The sequence below is a fragment of the Neodiprion pinetum genome, chromosome 5 (assembly GCF_021155775.2).
Source record: "Neodiprion pinetum isolate iyNeoPine1 chromosome 5, iyNeoPine1.2, whole genome shotgun sequence".
NCBI lineage: Eukaryota > Metazoa > Arthropoda > Insecta > Hymenoptera > Diprionidae > Neodiprion > Neodiprion pinetum.
Window position 1 is genome coordinate 22072143 of NC_060236.1, and position 20388 is coordinate 22092530.

The 20388-nt window shown below is 42.3% G+C and overlaps 4 protein-coding genes across 4 annotated transcripts in view; 1 reads left to right on the forward strand and 3 right to left on the reverse strand.

Moving 5' to 3' along the window:
- Nucleotides 1-1693: 1693 nt before the first annotated feature.
- LOC124219719 (cilia- and flagella-associated protein 20) lies at nt 1694-3024 on the reverse strand. Its single transcript, XM_046627714.2, has 4 exons — nt 2941-3024; nt 2688-2879; nt 2394-2626; nt 1694-2336 (listed from the first exon to the last, which is right to left on the reverse strand). Exons 1-4 carry the CDS (start codon nt 3022-3024, stop codon nt 1868-1870), a joined length of 978 nt encoding a protein of 325 aa, XP_046483670.1. The 3' UTR covers nt 1694-1867.
- A 273-nt stretch (nt 3025-3297) lies between these two features.
- On the reverse strand, nt 3298-4491 carry LOC124218531 (uncharacterized). The gene is made up of 2 exons (XM_046625070.2): nt 3671-4491; nt 3298-3595 (listed from the first exon to the last, which is right to left on the reverse strand). Exons 1-2 carry the CDS (start codon nt 4144-4146, stop codon nt 3373-3375), a joined length of 699 nt encoding a protein of 232 aa, XP_046481026.1. The 5' UTR covers nt 4147-4491; the 3' UTR covers nt 3298-3372.
- Nucleotides 4492-4637: 146 nt separating this feature from the next.
- LOC124219721 (activator of basal transcription 1) lies at nt 4638-6170 on the reverse strand. Its single transcript, XM_046627716.2, has 3 exons — nt 5839-6170; nt 5149-5335; nt 4638-5070 (listed from the first exon to the last, which is right to left on the reverse strand). Exons 1-3 carry the CDS (start codon nt 6107-6109, stop codon nt 4776-4778), a joined length of 753 nt encoding a protein of 250 aa, XP_046483672.1. The 5' UTR covers nt 6110-6170; the 3' UTR covers nt 4638-4775.
- A 670-nt stretch (nt 6171-6840) lies between these two features.
- dlp (glypican dally-like) overlaps nt 6841-20388 on the forward strand; it is a 39306-nt gene continuing 25758 nt past the window's right edge. Inside the window, exon 1 of the mRNA XM_046627682.2 lies at nt 6841-7494. Within this exon, the coding sequence (XP_046483638.1) occupies nt 7347-7494 (148 nt within the window). The 5' untranslated portion in view covers nt 6841-7346. The remainder of the gene's footprint in view (nt 7495-20388) is intronic.

Sequence of the window (20388 nt, forward strand, 5' to 3'; positions counted from 1 at the left end):
AAAACACTGCTCTAGATTTCTTCATTATTGACCCGTTCATGTTGTTTTTCTTGACCAGTTGCGCTATTCGTTCCGTCTAATTTTTCATGAGATATTCTTTCTCCTTTTTTTCTTCGCTTTATTTGTTATAGTTGGGGAGGTTACGATTCGCGAATATCGATCACTCACCGTCAAACCTCAAATGACATTTATATAACATCTTATATTGCGTGATAATTACAATACAAGGATCGATTTCTGTTTTCCTTTAGTCATTTCCCAAGCGGCCCGCACGCCTACGTATAAAAATAATCGACTGAACTGCCGTTCCTTAATCAAACGCATTTTAAATAGCTTCCTTGGGTGACGATAAGATGCACGGTAAGCCTGTAAAACATATCAATTTACGAGAAACGAAACAGAATACAGAGGTACGTGAAAAATGTCCTGAATAGAACAACAATTGCAATAACAAAGATGCAAAGAATGGAAATCACCGCGCAAAACAGAGACACAAATAGAGGCAAGGAAGTGCAACGCGGCAGTGGGTAAAAGTAAAAATGAAAACAACATCGACTGCTGCCGCTGCTCTCCGTCGTCGCGGAATGGTCGCCTCCTTCCGACGTAGTGGAATTCCCATCAAAAGAAATGATTTTATAGGTTATAATCGTCGATATAATACTCGTGCACATACGGGGACACCTGTGTTTCCATAAATGGTGATTATGCGTGGGTAGATGGGCAAGTAGCTTGAGTTATTAACGGTAATGTAACCTAGGGTTATCAAACTGCAAAACGCCTTGTTATTCAGTCATTTTGTACCACAGATGCCATGGAGAAACCCAGTTTCGGTGTAATCAAAATACGCAAACTTATGATATAAGAATTTCCGATGGCAAGCCGTCAACGATAATCGCCAGGAAAATATCGGAAGAGTAAATATTTTCCGGCATTGTACACTTAGGTGTATGTCGTATCCACCTAAAACTAAAAACAAGTAATCAGTGCCACTCACTCACCTGTGGGTACGGCGCTCATTATTTTTCCTAGTTATGGAAAACAGCCGCGAGTCACGAGCACAACAACGATACGTTCTGAATTAAGTACTTCTCGGTCACTCGGTGCGTGCGAACAACACCGAAGTTCGGTATAAACCAAATTTTTTCCTCCAATTTACTACTGTAATCTTCTCCGCAAGACGAAACGGACCCAGATCTCAGGTAAACGAATCACACAGCCGACGTGACGTGTTCGCCCTCCTCCCTTTTCTGTCGCCGATCTCTGTCGCTCCTCAATTCTCGCTCACTTCTCGCTCCGCACTGATCAATGCCTTCTGTATCTCTCGACTCGGTCCGAATCGACCGACGCGCCACCTGGTGAAAACTTTCCGAAGCAACCAAGCTACGGAGTCTTCTTTGTTGGTAGGAGAATCTAGGGGGATTTCAAAGTTACCGTAGAACTTACAGCATAAAGCCCTAGGAGATCTGTTCAACACTGTTTCGCGCCATTCCCCAGATTTCTGGCGGGCTTTAAAGCAGCTTTCTTAGTTTCTTCTTCCTCAAGTCTCTGCAGACAGGTAAGTTGCAAGCTGAGTATCGTTCTGGCGACGGGTGTTAATATAATCATTATAAAACCAGTAAGTATCTCAGGGAATTCAACTCAGAAACCGAAAGGGAAGTATATAAAAATGTAAAAATTTATTCATTAGCCTCATCGCACACTCAATTTTTTTCAGCGAGAACAACACAAGATCGAAATAAAGAGGGTTGAAGGGTTATTCACTCGGGAATCGTCGTTGATTACCTACACTAATCTGTGATGTCCGGCGATTTCCGATCGATACCTCGAGAGAATAACCTCACCTTAAAACAGTTGCGAATTTAAAAAATCAGCCTCCTTCCGTCACGGCGATCTCGACCATTTCCTCGGTCGCTGGCTGAGCTTCTTCCTCCGTGGGAGCTTCAGCCGCTTCTTCCTCTTCCAGACCCTGTTCCTGATCATATCCAGCGTTTCGTTGCTCCTCCTCGCCGTCGTCTTCGACGGTATCTTTGATTATGATGCTGGCACTTTTTCGATTGCCTTCCGACTTTAGAACTGAGCTCGACTTCCGCGGCGCAGATTCGGTATTGTGCTCCGGTGGTTCCTCCACTGTTTCTTCACCTTCTTTGCTCTCCTCTACAGCAGCTGTAAAGGCTGGAGGTTCGTCTGGGAGCTGTTCGCCTTGATCGCCTGCAGCATTTATCTGCTTCGGCAGACTTGAACGCTGCACAGGCTTGCTCTTGCTTTCTCTGGTCAACTTTCGACGAACTGGTAGAAACAGTTTAAATTCCTCAGGCATCTCGTCCTCGGAATATAATCTGCCGGTCATAACTCTCTGATAAAACGAGTTTCTGGATTGTCAGACGATTCCTTACCTGTCGGCGTAGTAGATCCTCCTTATCCTGCAGTTGGCATGTATCTGCATCCTGGTCGTCTCAACGTAGTTGCTGCCATAGGCACGCCTGGTAAAATCAGCGAGGTTGAATTGCACCTGATTCCACCCACCCGAGAGTCCGATAGGCATCGTCGTGCAGAATGGCCTAACCCTTGTTGTGCTTTGAAAATTACTCACTCGAAACCGCCTGTGCATATCCTTGTCGTCGAGAATCTAGGGTGGAAACAAATATGGATAAGGGGTCCTGATCGGCAGTTTTGAGCTCTTCTCTCACCGTTATCTCAAACGTGAAATACTTCTTCATGTTCTTGACGATCATTATCAAAAAGGGCAGCTTTATCCCCAGAACTTTCTTCGGATCCTGAGGACAGGAAATGAAGGTCGTCGCCACATTGGTCCCAGCTATCTCCAGGACTAAGGACTTGACCTCATCATCCGTTATGCGTTTAATGTACCCGTTTTTCACCTACGATCATAATTCGACTCTATTAGCCTTCTGTCGTCTCTCCAATTCACAAACCCTCAACTTGTTTGTCCCAAATGGCAAGTGGGGTTGCTCCGCAGCTGTAAAGTATGGATAAAAATCCATGCTGGTATGCGTTGCGGAACATCTTGAACTGTCTGTAGCGCACACTATATTTTCACCGCCTCTTCATTGCACCAAGCTTATCTGACCGATGATCAAACTGTCATTCTCCCTGGCATGTCACTGGCAGAATGTCAGATTTGCACTATCAGCTAGCAGTGATGCTATTGTCACTGTTTCTTTTGTTAGGCTGAATGGATGCTCAAAATCAGAGCTGGCGCAGACCCTTAGTGTAAATAACAAGGAAAAAATAATAGCAGCCAAGAATTTGAATGCAAACAAGAATAAACGCACATCATTGGACATTCAACATTCTACTTTATTTGTTCGCCTATATGTTGTACACTTGTTAAGACCTTTATCATATACTACGTCATCGCTCAACAAGCATTCTATCGAGACGAAGCCTGTCATTGGGAGTCGCAAAATCTGGAACCTTGAGTGCGGAGGACGGAAATCCGACAGTGAAAGTTCTGCCAACGCGAACTCCGTCCAGGGCGAGACTTTGGGTCATCGTTATGTTCTGTATCTCCCTGTTCAACTGGCGATTCATCTTTAGTTTGTTCTTGTGAAAGCGTTGACGGCATATGACATTGCTGAAAAGAAAAACTGCGTGATAAGAATTTGCTGTGTTACATTAATCTGTGAATACAAGGTGACTTCACACTCACTACGGGTAGTTCAGCAGGCCAGTGTAGCTGGGATGTACGCTGACATCACTTCTGAACAGCTCCGGATACTTCCTCATAAATTTGGTCGGCCGCATTCTTAAACCTTCAGGTTTTCTGCCCCCAAATTCGTCTATGTAGATCGTTTTTGTCTTAAGCTCAACTTCCCCATCTTCTTCAGCTGCGCTTGATCTTGCCTTGATCTCCACCCCAGGCACAGAATTTCCCATCGGCTTTGGGGTCCCAGTTTGAAAGCTTGACGCAGATTTATCCGTTGCTACTATACTCACAGACTTGTGGATCGATTCAGGAGTTCGTGATCCGCTCAAAATCTGACCGGACTCCGCTCTACCCTGTCGAAGGTTGCTCACCGTCTTCGATATCGATGACGCAGCTTTCAGACTTACTCTCGCCGCACTCAATCCTCGCTTCCTAGCGCTTGGAATGCTAGCACTCGTCTGAACAACTGTGTCTGACATGGTTGCAGTTGAGTGAAGTTTGAAATTGAAATGCACAAACAACTTTCAGCTGTATGATTTTTAAAAACTATTCTCATCACTTTTATCACTGACTTTTTATTGACACTGAAATTTCGCAAGGCTCAGCACAGTCAGTTATCTTTTATCAACCTTCTTCTGTTCCATTTTTTCGTCTTTATCATCGACAGGAAATTGAACGTACGGTACAGCAGAGTCTTGCAGTACACACAATATAACAGTATAGAGAACTTCTTTTTCTTACAACTGGACAAAATCAGAGAAGGCTTGTTCCAGTGCCTTGCACCGATATTGATTGCGTTTCTGGCTGACTACATAAATCAATAGATTGAGTATATTCTTATTTGGGTTGTTAGAGAGCCCTCCTTCAACTTGTTGCTTTGGGCAATTTATCATCCTCTCAACCCATGACGCAATTGGGCGCGAAACCGAGATTTGCGGCGTAATTATATGGTTCCATTTAAAAAAAGACATCAATTGGATTTTTTGTTTATCAAAAATAGCAAGAAGTTATAAATTATTACAAAAAAGTCTTTGGTCAACAAAATCTATACAATCAATTTTTTCTACATACACGATTTTGTTGTAGGTTCAGAAAATATTACTAACAACTATGAAAACAGCGATTCGATAAACTCAGCTCTATCGCCTGACTGCTGTCCCTGATTATTTGCATCCTTCTTCTTCCTGATTTCCATATCAGTGTCTCGCTGTTTAATATTGGGTATTTCGAAATTCGACATTGCCTCGCCAGCTTCTCGTTTCCTCTTCAATTTTTTGCTCATGTCAACATTGTAGGAGAAGAAATTTGCTTCTCTCTTGGCCTGTGCTATCTCAGTTCTCAATCTCTGCTTGTGGACTGCTCGCTCATACGCCAAACGCTCACTGAGGTGGATCCACTTGAACCTCGAATTAATAAAAAGAGAACTAGAAAAATGTAACACATACACACAATGAAAATATAGTAATAAAATGGAAATATACCTTGGCAGGTATTTTATGTTCCACATCAGGTCATAAAACTTGCTCTTCTTTCGTGTATCTATTTGCTTATTGTTCAGCGTCGCCGCAACATGCTTGGCGACCTTTTTACTCTCAAACTCAATCCAACCTTCTGTGAAATGCCTAAAAGGTGTCTTCTTCTTTTTCTGTTTTTTGCCCTCCTCAATTTCTGCAGGGAAAAGAAATACAGCAAGTATAGAAAAGAATTTAAAGCGAATGACCAATCGAATAAAAAACAAATAATTATCTGCTGGGTTATTTTAAACTAAATGACACACACAAAATGAAAAAAAGTATAGTTACTTATTTATCATCAACTTAAGGAAGTTTGAGTTGGGGCAGGTGTTCATAGATAAATAAAGTTTATTATTGAAGATGATAATTCAGCTTGGGTCAGGTTAGAGAAAAAAATAAGTCTCACTTATTTTCATCTGTTTCATAGATGAATTATTAAACTCTATAAATCAATTATTCATGGATTAATTTGGAAGAAGGTAGATTACATAAATAAGATAAACAAGGTATAGTATTGACAATTAGATTAATTAGGTTAGGGCAGGAGAGTTTAGAGGTTAGGTTCGATGTTACTATTTTTGAACCATAACTGAACGAAATATCTATCCCCAAATCGAGTATCAGGATAGAACACGTAATAACAATAATACAACATACTTGGTATATCAGGCTGAAGATAAACTCTGCCAATTTCCCCGTACTCGGAAAATATCTCCCGAACCTTGGTGACATTCATGAATTTTGGTATCGTTGACAAATATATGATACCGCGTTTCTTCTTACGCCGGGGTTTGGAAATCGATTCATGTTTCACTTCTGACGTTACCGAATTCTCATCGTTGTCATTCCCTTCACTTTCTATCTCGTGTTTATCGCTATCGTTTTCATCGTCGGTTTCTAAACAACGTGCAACTTTTTCAGGGGCCATTTTGTATGTAGCTTCGATATTCGACAACTCGAATGTCGCTTCCACACAGTGCTTTCACATCGCTCCCAGGCCTCCAGCCGTTTGTCGGATGGAATGCGAGTTGACACTGGAATCTCTTCTCGATTTTTTTCCTCTTGATTCCACTTCTTTTTTGGACTGTAAATCAAGCAGAGAGAACTCGTAGCCTGTGTAATCGTTTTAGTAATAATTTCCAGTCTCGCTTTTATGGTGAAAGTATCTTTTTTATCTTAAATATTTAAAGTCGACAATTACATTATCTGATCAATCAAGTCGTAGAATATAAATTCTTGCGCAATAGTTGAATTTTCGGACCAGCATTTCGTAAGATTAAAGGCGCTTCTTTGATCGAGTCGTGCAATCTCGTATAATCTGATATTCAGCTGTTCGCAAGAGATTACATTGATGTTCAGATTTCGATGATCGTCGATGATAGAGACGCTATCGATCATCATTTTTCAAACAATCCATTTTCTTCCAACCGCTAGCACAAGACAATCCATTTTTTCCACCCGCTAACTTTTTTCCAGCCGATTGGGAGGTAAAAATTTGCAGTAATTCAAAGACTCATCATTTTTTTGATTCACTGGTTTGATCCTTTTCGTCCTGCCTAGTGTGCGAGGGCTCCAAGAGAGGAAAGCAGACGGCGCGAGATCCGCGCAGAGTCTCCTCGTTGTCGCGCATGCGCGTAGGCGCCACTCGCACGCGAGTTTCAGTTTGATCAGTCGCCGGGTTTCGGGTTCGGGGTGCTGTCCTGTAGCCGTCGAGGATTAGTGCGTCCCGAACTACAGCCGGTGCCGTCGAGTCTCGCGTCCGTCTCGAGAACGAGCAACACACAGCCTTGCTCGCTCGCTCACCGTGCTCCGCATCGAGATAAATACTCCAGCGTCCTGAGCGTGACAATCAAGAACTACGTCGACGGGTCGAATTGCGAGGAAACCAGCGAAAGGACGACGTATGCGAATTTGAGATTCAGATTCGCAGCCAAGGGTTGCGAGATTTCAGGGGCGGCGAGCGGACGGGGAGAGGAGCGTTCGTTTTCACGTTGATCGTGGGTACAGTGTGTGTTTTGTTTTCCTCTCATTTTCGACAACGCGCTGCAGTGTGTGTGCAGTGCCGATTGTCTTCCCTTCTCTGACTGCCGATTCCGAGCTCAACGCCGCTACTGTGATCATATCGATATCCACACAACGGAGGTGCCCTGGGTAATCAGAGAAATATGAGTGCTCTCACGTTCCCATTATGCACCTTGCTCGCCCTCGGCATTGCCGCGACCGCGGCCGCCGGTCTGAAGTGCGACGCCGTTAGGACTTACTTCGAAGCTCAGGGATTTCCACCGAGCGACATACCCAAAGAGCCGATCTCCTGTGAGTATATCATTCATTATAGATTAGGCATTGTTGGCTTCCTAAATTTCTGCTTATCTACGCTCCGACTGAGCAAGTAAGTTAACTCCAAGTTCTATACTTTCTACAACCCCTGCGGAAAAAATAGCAAAACGTATCCAAAAATTTCGAAGATTTTTTTCAAATTGTCGAAAACTCTGTGGGAATTTTCACGGATGAATAGTGTTTTTTCTAACACTGTTAGTTTAGTAGCAGATTTGAGATCTTAGTTTCCATGGTCGCCCCGTCATCAACCCTTTAGTTAAACGCATCCCTGATGTCTCGACGAATATAACTTCACCTCAAATAGAGGTGAGAAAAAAATTTGAGGAATTTCATGCAATGTAACACGATACTAAAAATGTAATTTTATTTATTAACAATTCCGTAAAATCGGACCCTTTGTCGAGGAAATCGCTTTTTCTGCAATTGTACTGCTGCAAATTCGCACCTGCGTTCAACCAAAGGATTAAGTTGAAAACCTGATGATCCGAAAAGTTCATGGCGTCCATGAATGAAATCCAGATTCCAGCCGGGACTCCGTAACCGGCGCCTCCCTCGTATCTGATCGTCGCGATAGACGTAGATAGAGCGAAGAAAAAATAATACTAAACTCCGCCCCGCTGCCACCGAGTCTCGGACTCTTGAATGATCGTCGTACCGAAGCGCGTCGACGAGCGAACCACCCAGAGAATCGATTCTGGCAAGATGCCTTAATCATTCCGTTTTTGCATGTATACAAACCAGACAAGACTGGCGCCGAAAGAGTCGTCGAGAAAGAAACTCAACGTGGAACAACCGTTCGAGCTGCGCGTCTGTAATCGACGTTTTGAAATGTCTACCGAGCTTTGAATGGGCAAAAAGAAGCCGCTGCGGCGCGAAGGTGTAGCGAGTTAATCGCTCTTCTTATCGCGATCCGAACACAACTTTGTGCGTGCGTTGCAGTCGTCACGGAGAAGAGTCAGATATTATGTCGAGGAAGTTGCGACGACTCCTCTGCAGCTTTGGCTAGGCTCTAACATATAAAGCTAGACCAGGCGCAAGCAAGTTATGCCTATGTATATATTAGTATATATATGTGTGTTGTGTGTGTTATATACACTAAACAAAAGACGGGCCGGTCGCGTAGCAGCCTCAGTTTCTCATTTCTCCGAAAGACACAGACACGAACCTCAATTGCGGAGGAGCAGCGGGGGGTGGCAGCGCATGGACGGAACTTTCTTTCCTCCTTTTTGTCCTGCAGTGCTTCTTACCGTTCGTTTCTCTTCCTTGCACACCGATCGAGCCAAGGAGCGAAGAACGAACCAAGGCCAGAAATAGCCAGACGCACTTGCAGCCTCCACGTTTTCGTATCGTTGCACTGTATGCAAGTTCGTTCGTTCGATCCTTGCGCCCACGGGTTTCGGCTTATCCAATATTCTCATTTTACCGCGGGAGCAAAAAAGTTGCGTCTCGTCGTCTGTCGGAAAAGATACGAGAGGCAACGAACTGAGAATGATTTAAAGAGATGATAACGCGTATGGCGTGGATCAGTTCATAGGTGAGGTCAGAATCAGCAAGAAATGAACCGACATTACATAAAATAACAGAAAACAGAAGAAGAAAATACAAATACTGTCATTATTAAACAACCGCAATCCACGAAATAATAGTTATTACCGCACGTAACATACGAGTATTATATTGGCCTATTTCATAATTCGAAAATGAAAGCTTGCATAACAGAATTATTTAAAATACCGTTGGGTCGTCAGTTTCTCTTTTTCTTGCCTTTTTCACTTGGGATATATTCGAAAATCAATCTTATATTTTGTGGATTGTATTACATGCTTGTGCCATTACTATTGTCGTTATAACATCTGCAAGGTGCGTGCGAGTATTTATACAGTATATACGAGAGAGAGTGCAGAGATGTGTGAAGAGGCTCTCTACGCGCTACTTCGACGTTTGTATGCTTTTTTACGCACACTGTGACAACGTATATGCGCATTATCTCGCGGATTCTGTTACTGTACACGTATGTAATATAGCACTAATATGTACACGACGCGCTTAAGTCGAGTGCGAAAACTCACAATCAGCGGTATTCGAAACTGCAAAGAGAGATGAAGTTTAGTGCAGCGAAAAAAGAACCGAATGATGATACTTGGAGGCAAAAATGGACGAAAGAATAGCTGAAACGAACATAATTGTTGGGTATCACGCTTTCCTCGAAATCCGTCTGGGAACTGGCGAAATGTTGATATCAATATGCTTTTTTTGTATGCATGGAATAAAAGTACACATGACGTATACGTAGAGTCAGTTGATCGTCTGATAAGAATTATATATGGCGAAGGGATGATCGTACCGGGATAAATACGAGTGTATAAAACATTCACGTTCGTATCGGAGAACCAAAGAGGAATTCATAAATTGAAACGAGTTGATTGCATTGTGCGCGTGTGTGTACGCCTGTTTTTTCCTCCCCTTGCCAGGAGCCTCCGTGTCATTGTCGTCCCGAGGAAAATAATTACGACGACGACGGTGAGCTGAAAAAGAAAGAAAACAGGAAAAAGTCCGTACAAAAAGAGAGTCCAATTGCTCTGATAATAGCAAAGAAAAGTAAAGTTATATACGACGGTCGGTCGAAGCAAACTGATGACGAAGAAGAAGATAACGGATGGACTAGACTGAGCTGAGAAAAAAAAGGAAAGCCAGAAACTTGAAAACCGTGTCAAGTTTTATATTATTTAATCTGAGCTTTGTAGTCTCCCTCTTTCGTTCCTCAGTCCACTTTCCCTCCAGATACGTATATCCTTGGAACGGAAACATAACGTCATCATGCATGCGACCGGCGCGCCGCGGCGGTCAGATGAGACGGACCCAAGGGGTGATCGATCACTGACGGTATCGGTCGTAATGTATACGTACCTAAATATGTGTGCGTACACGTTACAATACGGATAGGTATAGACAGATTATACGCATTAAGAGATCCGATGTGTCGACGACGTCGCACGGCGGGCGCCACCTTCTCCCTATCTCTCCCTCCTGCTTCTCCTCCTCCTCCCTCCCCCCTGCCCTCCTCACTCATCCTCTTTCCTCACTGGCTCACTTTCGAACGTACATTGTATACATGTGTCATTAGACGTATCGCCGTTATTATTATCCAGTCTATTCTTAGCACTGTATTATACCTGTATAATATATTATATTACATGTATTAAACATCGTATAATCACAATAATATTGTATAGTATGCAATCGTTGCGTTATTGTATGCTATATGGATGTCGATCTGTTATGGGCACAATTAAGCACACGTGCGAGGGATCGTGAAACACAATATCGATATTCTAGTTTCTCTAGCGCATAGAATGTAAAATGAAGTGTCGTGTATTTACTTACTTAAACAATAACGATTGTTTCGTGAACTACTGCATACATGTAATGTATGTGTGTATATCTTCCTATTTTTTGTATGCATACATAGATATACAGACTGACGCGACGCAGCACATATCAGCTGCCATTCCTCTTCTGCAGTAACAGTAGCAACAGGACCGAAATAGCGCCAAAGGGCTGCATATCAATCAGAACGAGAAAGGAAGAGAGAGAGAGAGTGACATGGAAATGTCTTCTCCTGGGTTGCTGTTCGTGCTGTGATACTGATGCTGCTGCTACATCCCGATAGCGTTTGTGAAGGATTTAGTTTCAATGTTTATAAATCGTCACCTTATGCGGGGAAAGAATTTTGAAAATTTTGATTCTTCTTTAAGTTAAGAACCGACGAACTCAAATTAGCAATATGTTAGTAAAAATGACCAAAAAATCATCGATTCTCCATTGAGTCGATTATTTTTTCTCGTTTAATCAAGTATAATCAATTATTTTTCCTGATAATCGATTTCTGTTTTTTTACTCCCATGAATGACGCAATACAATATCAATTAACGTGATTAGAGTATCAATTATCATAATTGTCTTACTTACCAAGTACCTATTTGGTATAATAAGTGAAGGATAAATGAATATTTTCACCTGAAATTGAAAAATATTTTCAATCAAACTATAAATCATCAACAAATTTTTCCGCTATTAACCCTTTCAGGGGCAGAAGCAACTATAGTAGCATCCTTTTTTTCTCCTTTTTTTGTCAAAAGTATTTAAATTGTACGTATATACTTAAAAACAAAGAAAAAAAAGCGTGCCACTATAGTGGCTTCTACATATGACTCAATGGTTTAAGACTATATACTGCAATTTACGAAATCTTGGTTTCACATGCACCGTTTCAAGAAAAAACAAAAAAAAATACGAAGTAATCGATTAGTCGATTAATTTTTATCGATTTAATCGAGTCGTGTTCGAATAAAGTTTTGAACTTAATTAAGCAATGCATCGATTATTTTTAGCTTAGGGGCCATCGCTACATGGCAGTATCATTTTCATCAGGTCATTATGATCTGCGCACGTTGCCGAGAGATCATACGATGAATAGAATATACAAAGAGAAAGAAGGAAAAAGGAAAACGATGAAGAGATCTACCGTTGCATGGCATAAGCATAAACAAGAGGCAACGTAACAACAAACTTATCGCGTCCCTCTCTGGATGTTCTTTACTAGCACACATCCATATCTACGCACAACCTTAAATACCTAGATCCCACGTAGCCTAAGTAAAGGCGGCGTACATGTAATGTATGTGACGTACATAGACATCATTCCTACACATGCATACATGTTGCATTCATCTTGCGTCTATTTAGCCCTCAATCCCCTCAGCCTTCTGCTCCTAGTAGGCCTTATATTCTAACCTTGCCAGACGGCAGCCGGCTACCCAGTCAGTCCCCTTCTGTTTCTGTTTCTGTTTCATGTCATCCGCACGCGAGTCGTTTATTAAACAGGGAGGGAGAGAGGGAGAGAAGGTGAGAGAGACTGAAAGAGAAAAGAGGAAGATAGGGCCTGAGACATTTGACCTGGAAGTAATTTAAAGCACGAAATTTGAATAGAGATTTTTGTCTTATTTATGTCACTTTGGTCAAGTAATACACGTGTTTTTTCTTTGCTTTTTTTAAGAGGGCGGGGGTCGAAATTTAATACCTTTTCTCTCCGTCCCCTTTCTTATCGGAGATAGAAAAAGACAGAAAATGAAATAGCCGCAGAGGAAGGGTGGAAACAGAAAGAAGTCTTGATGACAAAGAAAGTGAAAGAAAAAACTGATGAAGAAAAAGGTGAAACAAAAAATCGGAGAAATAGGAGAAGAAGTAGAAAGATAAAAATAATGTGTTGGCTAGGTTAGGAATCAGAGAAACGAAAACGACTGTCGTAACGATGCGACGCGAGGCGCGCGTGCGAGTGAGGGATGTTAATGACTTTTTAATGGCCGTTTTAAAACTTCCCCCCACCACCGCCTTTTTATGTATAACAAGCATATGTGTAGGTGTATGCATATGTGTAAGTACAGATTCTGTCAAGATTCTGCAAACATTTACGCACTATAATCGTGTACGATTACATACTCCTTCTGCAGTTAACGAATGAAAAGAGAGACGGAAAATGAAAAAGATGAAAAATATATCAAATATTGTCTATGCATAAATCATCGAGAAATGTATTAATGGATGATTACCCGATAATTCATTACAATTTTCAACGAGGAGGCAAAAGTCGATCAATGAAAGAATGTCGGGATGTGATTATTTATATACGCCAGAAAATCAGGGAGGGCGTGCAATGTATATATGTGTGAAAAAAAAAACGATAGAAAAACGAAAGAAAGACCGAAAAGCGTCTGTGACAGACCACGTGCACTTCCTGTATATCGACGCTTCCTGCCTCTACGCGCGCACGATGCAGCGTGCCGCTAGCACCCCTATGCTTGAATGTACATTATACGTACATACCTCGGATTGCAGGAGGGAATACCGACTCTGGTGTATTATGTACACTCATGTATCCAGTAAGAAATGCGTATGGACACAGCACAGTATTTCCATACTGCAGAATTGTATACGTACATGGAGTATATTATACCGTGCACGTACTCATTTATCATACATGTGTACATTCGTCTTGTATAACGTTATAGGTATGTGTGTACTGTATATACGTTACATACATGTATATTGTCATGACCACCGTCACAATACCATGGGAACCGAAACCGTTAAAAGGTCCCGCTGCCTCCCCCCTGAAATTCAGCACGATGCAGTGTTATCCCAGCATACAAGGGTACTATATACTTGGTACTATTATTTTTATACATATAATGCGACGACGAAAAGTTTGAAGAAGAAATGTACCACGGAAATTTGATACGGAATGTTTGAACGATTTTTCAGTCCTTATTGTTGTATCAAACCGACACTTATAAGATGAAACAACTGTAAGGTGATATGTGAAAAAGTGATTTGGGCACCTATTATATCCCAGCTCAAGTATTTAAAGCGTTAGTTGGCGTGTGTATAATATAATTTAAATAGTATATTTCTAGAATTTGATGTATGAAATATTTTTAGACGGATATAATAACGCTATATGCAAACGTTATTATGTATACGTGGTGTTACAACCTGTTAGTGGGTTTACAAAAGAAGGACGTGCCGCGCTGCGTTGTTGAGAAGCTTAAAAGTTCTCCTCTACTTCCATCTCACAATCAGCTCCGCTCCTCCGTGTAGGTTGCACACAGTGCGCGACCGGGCGCAAAAATTCTCCTCTGTTGAAAGACGCTTTTGTACTATAGATGTAACAGTCGAGGTTATACGAGGTTCCACAAAGTGATAAAAAAAAAAATTTTCTCACATTTTTCCTAGATCTAAGAAAATTACTTATGACCGAATTCCCATCTTTCGTCCGTTCCTTTCGCTCTCACTTCTCCGTTCATCTTTTCCATCGCCGCAGAAAAAGTGTCGGTCCTATGCGTTTGGGTCGTGTACGTAGAGATCAGCATAACGAGCACATACACCTTCCATACTTGCGGTGCCGTGATCCTAGTAGCAGCGGCAAGCATCCCGAACGTTTGACAGACAGACGGAGAAACAGACAGACCACAGACACCGGCACCTACTCAATACTCTCAACCCTCAATGCCGGCTGCTGTTAGTGCTGCAACCAGCCAGGCAGGCAGGAAGGGCGCATACCTGAGAGCTGAGTAGTTCTCGTTCAAGGAGGATGAGGAGGCCTTACGGTGGTAACAGAGCAGCGGCGGCGGCACCGAGAAAAAGAGGATGAGGAGGCTGCTGCCTCACGCATTCCTTTGCGCCTCTCTTTCATTCCTACCTGTATAAGGCACATACCTGTATGCCTATGTTTAAGCTTCGGGTATGTATAACCACCTTATACCTGTTATGTGAACTGTGCCGACGCTGTATGTACCTATTCATCCTCGTCGTAAAGAGGAGCAGGACTTGCGCGAATTAAGTGGCGGGAGATCGGGGGAAAGAAGAAGATCGCCATCGAAGCTGATTCACTTTGCAAAGTATCCAACTCACGTCGCGCCAACACTGTAACTTACTCGAAATTGAGTCAATCTGTACCTGTATCAAATCCCTACAAAGCATGACGAAATTGTCAACTTACGATGTCTAATATCGACTCCTATTCATAAATTCGAAATTAGTTCAAATCTGAGGGGTTCAACTTGTGAGTTCAAACGATTCCACTTTATCCGTATAGTAAATTAGTATCTGGAGTTCGGATTACTCCAAATTCAGCCGATATCTTTGTGGGGCAGGTAGTCTTGGATTCTAGGTCTAGGTTTCAGCGATGAACGACCACAGGGACAGACAACGACCGCACGCGTTCTTTCTTTTCTCTCTTTTTTTCTCCCCTTCTTTCTTTTCTTCTTTTCTTTGCCTGCACGCAACGCCGCGACAAATATTTTCACGGTTCGTTATACCTCTGGTATTATAACCTATACCCATTATGGATGACGCGGTGCCATCATGCAGGGTGAACAGAGGGTTTTTCCCTCTTTCTTTCTTCCTTTCTCACTTTCTTTCTACACGGATGTACGCGTCGCCACATAAACGAGGCTGATGATTCATGTACAGAGACAGTATTCGCGTCTCCGTGCTGCACAAATGAAGAGAATGTGTCTCTTGGTACGTACAACGTTGTATCGTTTTAAACGGCATGGACGTTTAATTCAGTTTAACCCGATCTCTCTTTTATAGCGGTCTGTGATACCAATTATGTAGTTTACGAGTAAGTATCGTTCGGCAAAGGTATGAGAATTCTTTCAATTGGTGGAACCTGAACTCCGAATGTCTTAATCAAGTGATCCAATCCTATCCTGACCACATGACTTCGGGAATCCATTACTTCGGAACTAAATGCAAATTGCATCGCATGACCTTAAGTTTATTCAAATCACTGCACGCGTGACTATCAAGTGCAAATTCACACGAAGATGTCACGTGATATTTCAGGCGACTTAATTAACGTGGCACCAAGTTATTTCAGCCAAATTTGAACGTGATTAACGTACTCTTTTCCTCACAGTTCTCATGACAAGGCCGTGATTGATTGAAGAAACCAAAAACTTAATACAGAATGTTCGTTCAATACAAATTATTGTATCATATCTATATAGGCGTCGTTGTTGAATTGCCAAGACATAACGTATTTGACGTATAAGGTATAACAATATCATGCGTAGGTATGATATGGAACTGAGCCAGAGTGATTCGATAAAGTCACCATCATTCTACACACGTACTTCTCTCTACATATATATTCATTTTTCTTATCTTACGTCGTCTCTACATTCACGTAATATGCAGTAAAAGTTATCCACGAAAATAAGCATAAAAATAAGTTATTGGGTACTTGTAAAATGAGTAAGACCTGAGCACACACGGATACCACCGCATATAGTAGCCACCGTACAATGTCATTACGCATTTTTCGTTACGTGCAGCACTCGATCCCATGCTGTTGGTGCCAAACTACCCTGTGTATCCCAGTGATTTTGCGATGGCGGGTAATATTAATAGATATTTGTTATTTAGTACTCCTTATCAGAATGTTTAGTCTCCGACGTATAAGTCACACGACATACTGTATGTACGTTATATCTTGAACAACAATAAGCACGTCTTGTACCATTGGACATGGGGTACTTTTAGTGTTTCATCACGGAGAAGTATTGTAATATGTCTCACACAACATGATCGAGGATGGTGATTTGCTAGCGACATAACGCGACGTGTATCGCCATACTGGCACGGCCACACTGCATGCGCCATCATTTTTAATCTAACACCCAAACTTGTTGCCGTACACAGCTACTGTGATCGCTCTCAGTATCACTGTTTATTATTCAACCGAGTAGGCTTACCAGTTATATTTCAGATACTGGTGAACGGGTGTTGAACACTCCTCGAGGATTGTGCATGAGGATGCCGATGATAACAGCCGAATCAGGTTAGATCAGACTGGTGTAGGTAACGGTACATTTCGAAACCCAAAGACGATTGTGGAGCCAACAAATCGTGCACCGTGAAATCGTAGCACCCAAACTATACATAATAGTATACTCGTGAAAATTCCCGTTAGGATATAGATAAGGTTAAATGTAGCTGAAAAATTCTTGAATTTTCCCATGTCCAGTAAATGGATCACCGTATTTGGAAAGAAGACACTTTTCAAAATGCGTTCGTAATGCATTCGTCATGTGCATTGCCGACTGCCGTCTTACCTGGTACCATACCTATGGCTGCATTTCACCTTTAACCGTCTTTTGTTTAACATTTTTACGACCGTCGAGGCGGGATCTGGGAGGGGCAGGAGGGGGGGGGGGGGGGGGGTCGGTAGAACTTCATGTTTTACAACTTGCTGCTGCTGCTGATACTACTTTACAAGTATATCGTTCCCCAGTTTGCACGCAGTTAGCTTACTCTTTAGTTTATTACATCTGTAATACGGCGTATAGGGTGGATTTTTATGATCGAAATTCAAGGCACGCATGCCACTTCTGTAAATAAGTGCTGTACGAACTCTGCTGATCAAGTACCCACATTGCAAGACACGCTTATACTGCAGCAAATTCATCTCGCCAAGTGGTCTACAACACCAATTGAGCTGAGAAATATTACCAATGAACGAACACTGGTCAATTCTCTCTCTGCACTTGGTGCCAGTTTTTATCGAGCCTCGTGACCATATTAGGGCGTTCCAATTCTCTGATCAATTGCTGTTGATGCCAACTGAGAAGGATTATCTTATTTTTCCATAATCTTCAAATACAATGTCGCGTATCGTTTTAGAAATTTTTAAACGGTTTCTCTGGAAGAGCGATATTTCTTTCCTCCCACAACGACACATGCATCTTATGGTAAGCCGTTAACCAGGTATTATCGACTGCTTCTGCATTCACAATGCATGCACCACTATTCACGGTGCTCTTTGTGCTGCTGCGGCTGCTACACATGTTTCCTTTTTTTTTATTCTTATCTTTCTCTCACCGCGTAAACGCATTTGTGAAAGGAGCTTGCTGCGGTACTGTACGTTAAATAACGCCTTCCTCCCTTCTCTACGTCTTCTTTTCACAGCGACATCAACTGTGCGGTTTCTACAACTGTGGTTTGCACGTGATTTTTAGTAGAAGAATGAATCTTTAGACTATCTAAGAAACATTAGATCGCCGAATTTCGTAGTATACGGTCCATAACGATATTTTCTTCTACTCTTACCTGCAATCCCAGTGCACAGATGTTGGGGATTCTTTCTTTGATTTACGGTTCCTCCTGTTCCTTTCTCCTTCGTTCTATTTGTCTTTTTTTTTGTGTCTCTAGTTTTATTTTAATTGTATTAGTTACAAAAACACTCATTATCATTTCATTGTCTTTATTCACCTGTATTTACTTTTTTAACTGCTGTGTCAAACCTTTGTTCAACTACACTTTAAAAATAATTCATATCTATCTATACATCTATACGTCTATATATGTACCTATTTATCCATCTTTGCTTCCCATGCACACACCCGGCATGATATTAAATGCCGCCCGGTTACACGATGTACCAATTTCTTTATGACATGCAGCTTTTATAGGTACATACATATATAACACACTGTATTATCAGACTTGCACGTATGCGCATATCTACGCAGGTTTATGGTCGCCTACTTCCGCCTCATCATCGTGATCCTCATCTCAATCTTAATCCTCCTCGTTCCCTCCTTCACACTGCATTCTCCTTGATTGTTCCTTTTGGTATAACACAGTGTCGGCATGCCGTCGCTCGGTGTGTCTACCCTTCACTGATATCTTCACACACAGTGTCGCTTTACTTCAGACGAAAAGAAAGTGCGCAGTGCAGTGCAGCATCACCGGTACGAGTCTTTTGCCGCGCTGCACAGCACGATTCAAATATTTAACCACCGAGATGAGGAGCCAAGACCGCGTTTGTTTGCACTCTTTATACTCTGAGCCTTATGCCCCGTACGCATGACGATCGTATTTTTATGTCACCCGAGAAACCAGACGTACATACATACCTAAGGTTGTACCCATGTCCATAAAGTAAAGTTGAAAGGTGTAGGTGAGAGAGAGAGAGAGAAAGAGAGAGAGAGAGAGAAGTAATCAGGCATTACACGCTAAGGTGCCGCGGGTTATAAGTGAGACCATTGGAAGCTCGCGGAAGACCGGAAAGACCCGTAGGATCATCCTTGGAATGTCGGTGCAACGTGTAGCAGGCATGGCAGCGAGTCGAGCTCCTGCTAGTGCCGGTCCTTCGTGCTCGGACCTGTCTGTTCCTGTCCGTTCTCGTTTTCGAAGAGCGTTCGTTGTTCCCTCGCGATACACACGAACAACGGTAGATGCTCTTCTTCTCGGTTTCTCCCCGCCGTCGTTGGCTGCCCCTTGAGAGAAAATCGAAAAGAGATTTCCCCATCCTCCTACCTTGGCCCTCCGATGCTTTGCGCGACGATGAATCAGCACCTTGCATCCCCCTTCCTCCTTCGTCTCATTTTATTCTTCCTTGGGGTTCGATTTGGTTAGTTTAAGTTGGTCTCAGTTGCAGGTTGGTGCGCCTCTCGCCCCGTTCTGATATACTATATCGTTATTTAATGTCACACCGGTCAACCCGTCACTCAAAGACGTTACCAATCCTCTCTACTCTACCATTTACTTCAGAAAAGAGAACTATTTCTAGGAGAAAAATTATTAAGAAAGAGAACTGATATGCAGGAAACTGAAGTCCTTGTCTTTCTTTGTCGGTAATGTTATTATCGATCTTTGATTCGTTGTCAAAAAAGATATTTTAGATATAGAAATCGCGCATCCCGGAGTCCCGAATCACTTTTTTCCTGGGAGCGCCAAGCTCTTCGACACCTAGTGGAGACCCGTGATATCGAAATCAATCGTGTCGGAAAACGAATGTTTCTGGCCACGAGTTAAAATCAGCTAAAATTTCGTAGAGCAAAAGTTCAATCAACAGAAGTTGATTGTTCCAGAGAAATAAGATATACGAGCATATACACGGGGTGTAAAAATAATCGGGACTCAAGAAACGTGTCAATTTCAAACAGTAAAATTTGAACATACGACTTGAAAATTTAACATTTACACAAATTATTCCCAACGGTGTATACCTACGACGATCTCTAGTGTATAGTACATAGGTATAATATACATGGTTTAAGGAAGGAGAGAGAGGAGAGGTCTCTACCTATACTGCCCTTCGCTGCTCGCGGTGGAAAAGAGTTGGTGCTGTAGAGAGAGAGAGAGAGAGAGAGAGAAAGAAAGAGAGAGAGAGCAACGAAGAGAGAGTGAGAGAGAGGCTGAGCTTCGGGCATGGGAGCGGAATGTGGCCAATGCATAAACTCTCGGTTCTCGCGTGTGTTTGTCTGCGTCTGTATATGTATAACGCATACATTGTATATG

Bases quoted from the DNA above. Each gene is read 5' to 3' on its own strand.
- LOC124219719 (XM_046627714.2), bottom strand. From the start codon at position 3,024: ATGTTCCGCAACGCATACCAGCATGGATTTTTATCCATACTTTACAGC. The intron at 2,627-2,687 runs GTGAGAGAAGAG...TTTCCACCCTAG, and splicing joins ATTTCACGTTTGAGATAACG to ATTCTCGACGACAAGGATAT. The intron at 2,337-2,393 runs GTAAGGAATCGT...TATGACCGGCAG, and splicing joins AGGATCTACTACGCCGACAG to ATTATATTCCGAGGACGAGA.
- LOC124219721 (XM_046627716.2), bottom strand. From the start codon at position 6,109: ATGGCCCCTGAAAAAGTTGCACGTTGTTTAGAAACCGACGATGAAAAC. The intron at 5,336-5,838 runs GTATGTTGTATT...TTTTCCCTGCAG, and splicing joins TCTTCAGCCTGATATACCAA to AAATTGAGGAGGGCAAAAAA. The intron at 5,071-5,148 runs GTATATTTCCAT...TATTAATTCGAG, and splicing joins AACATAAAATACCTGCCAAG to GTTCAAGTGGATCCACCTCA.
- LOC124218531 (XM_046625070.2), bottom strand. From the start codon at position 4,146: ATGTCAGACACAGTTGTTCAGACGAGTGCTAGCATTCCAAGCGCTAGG. The intron at 3,596-3,670 runs GTGAGTGTGAAG...TTTTCTTTTCAG, and splicing joins GGCCTGCTGAACTACCCGTA to CAATGTCATATGCCGTCAAC.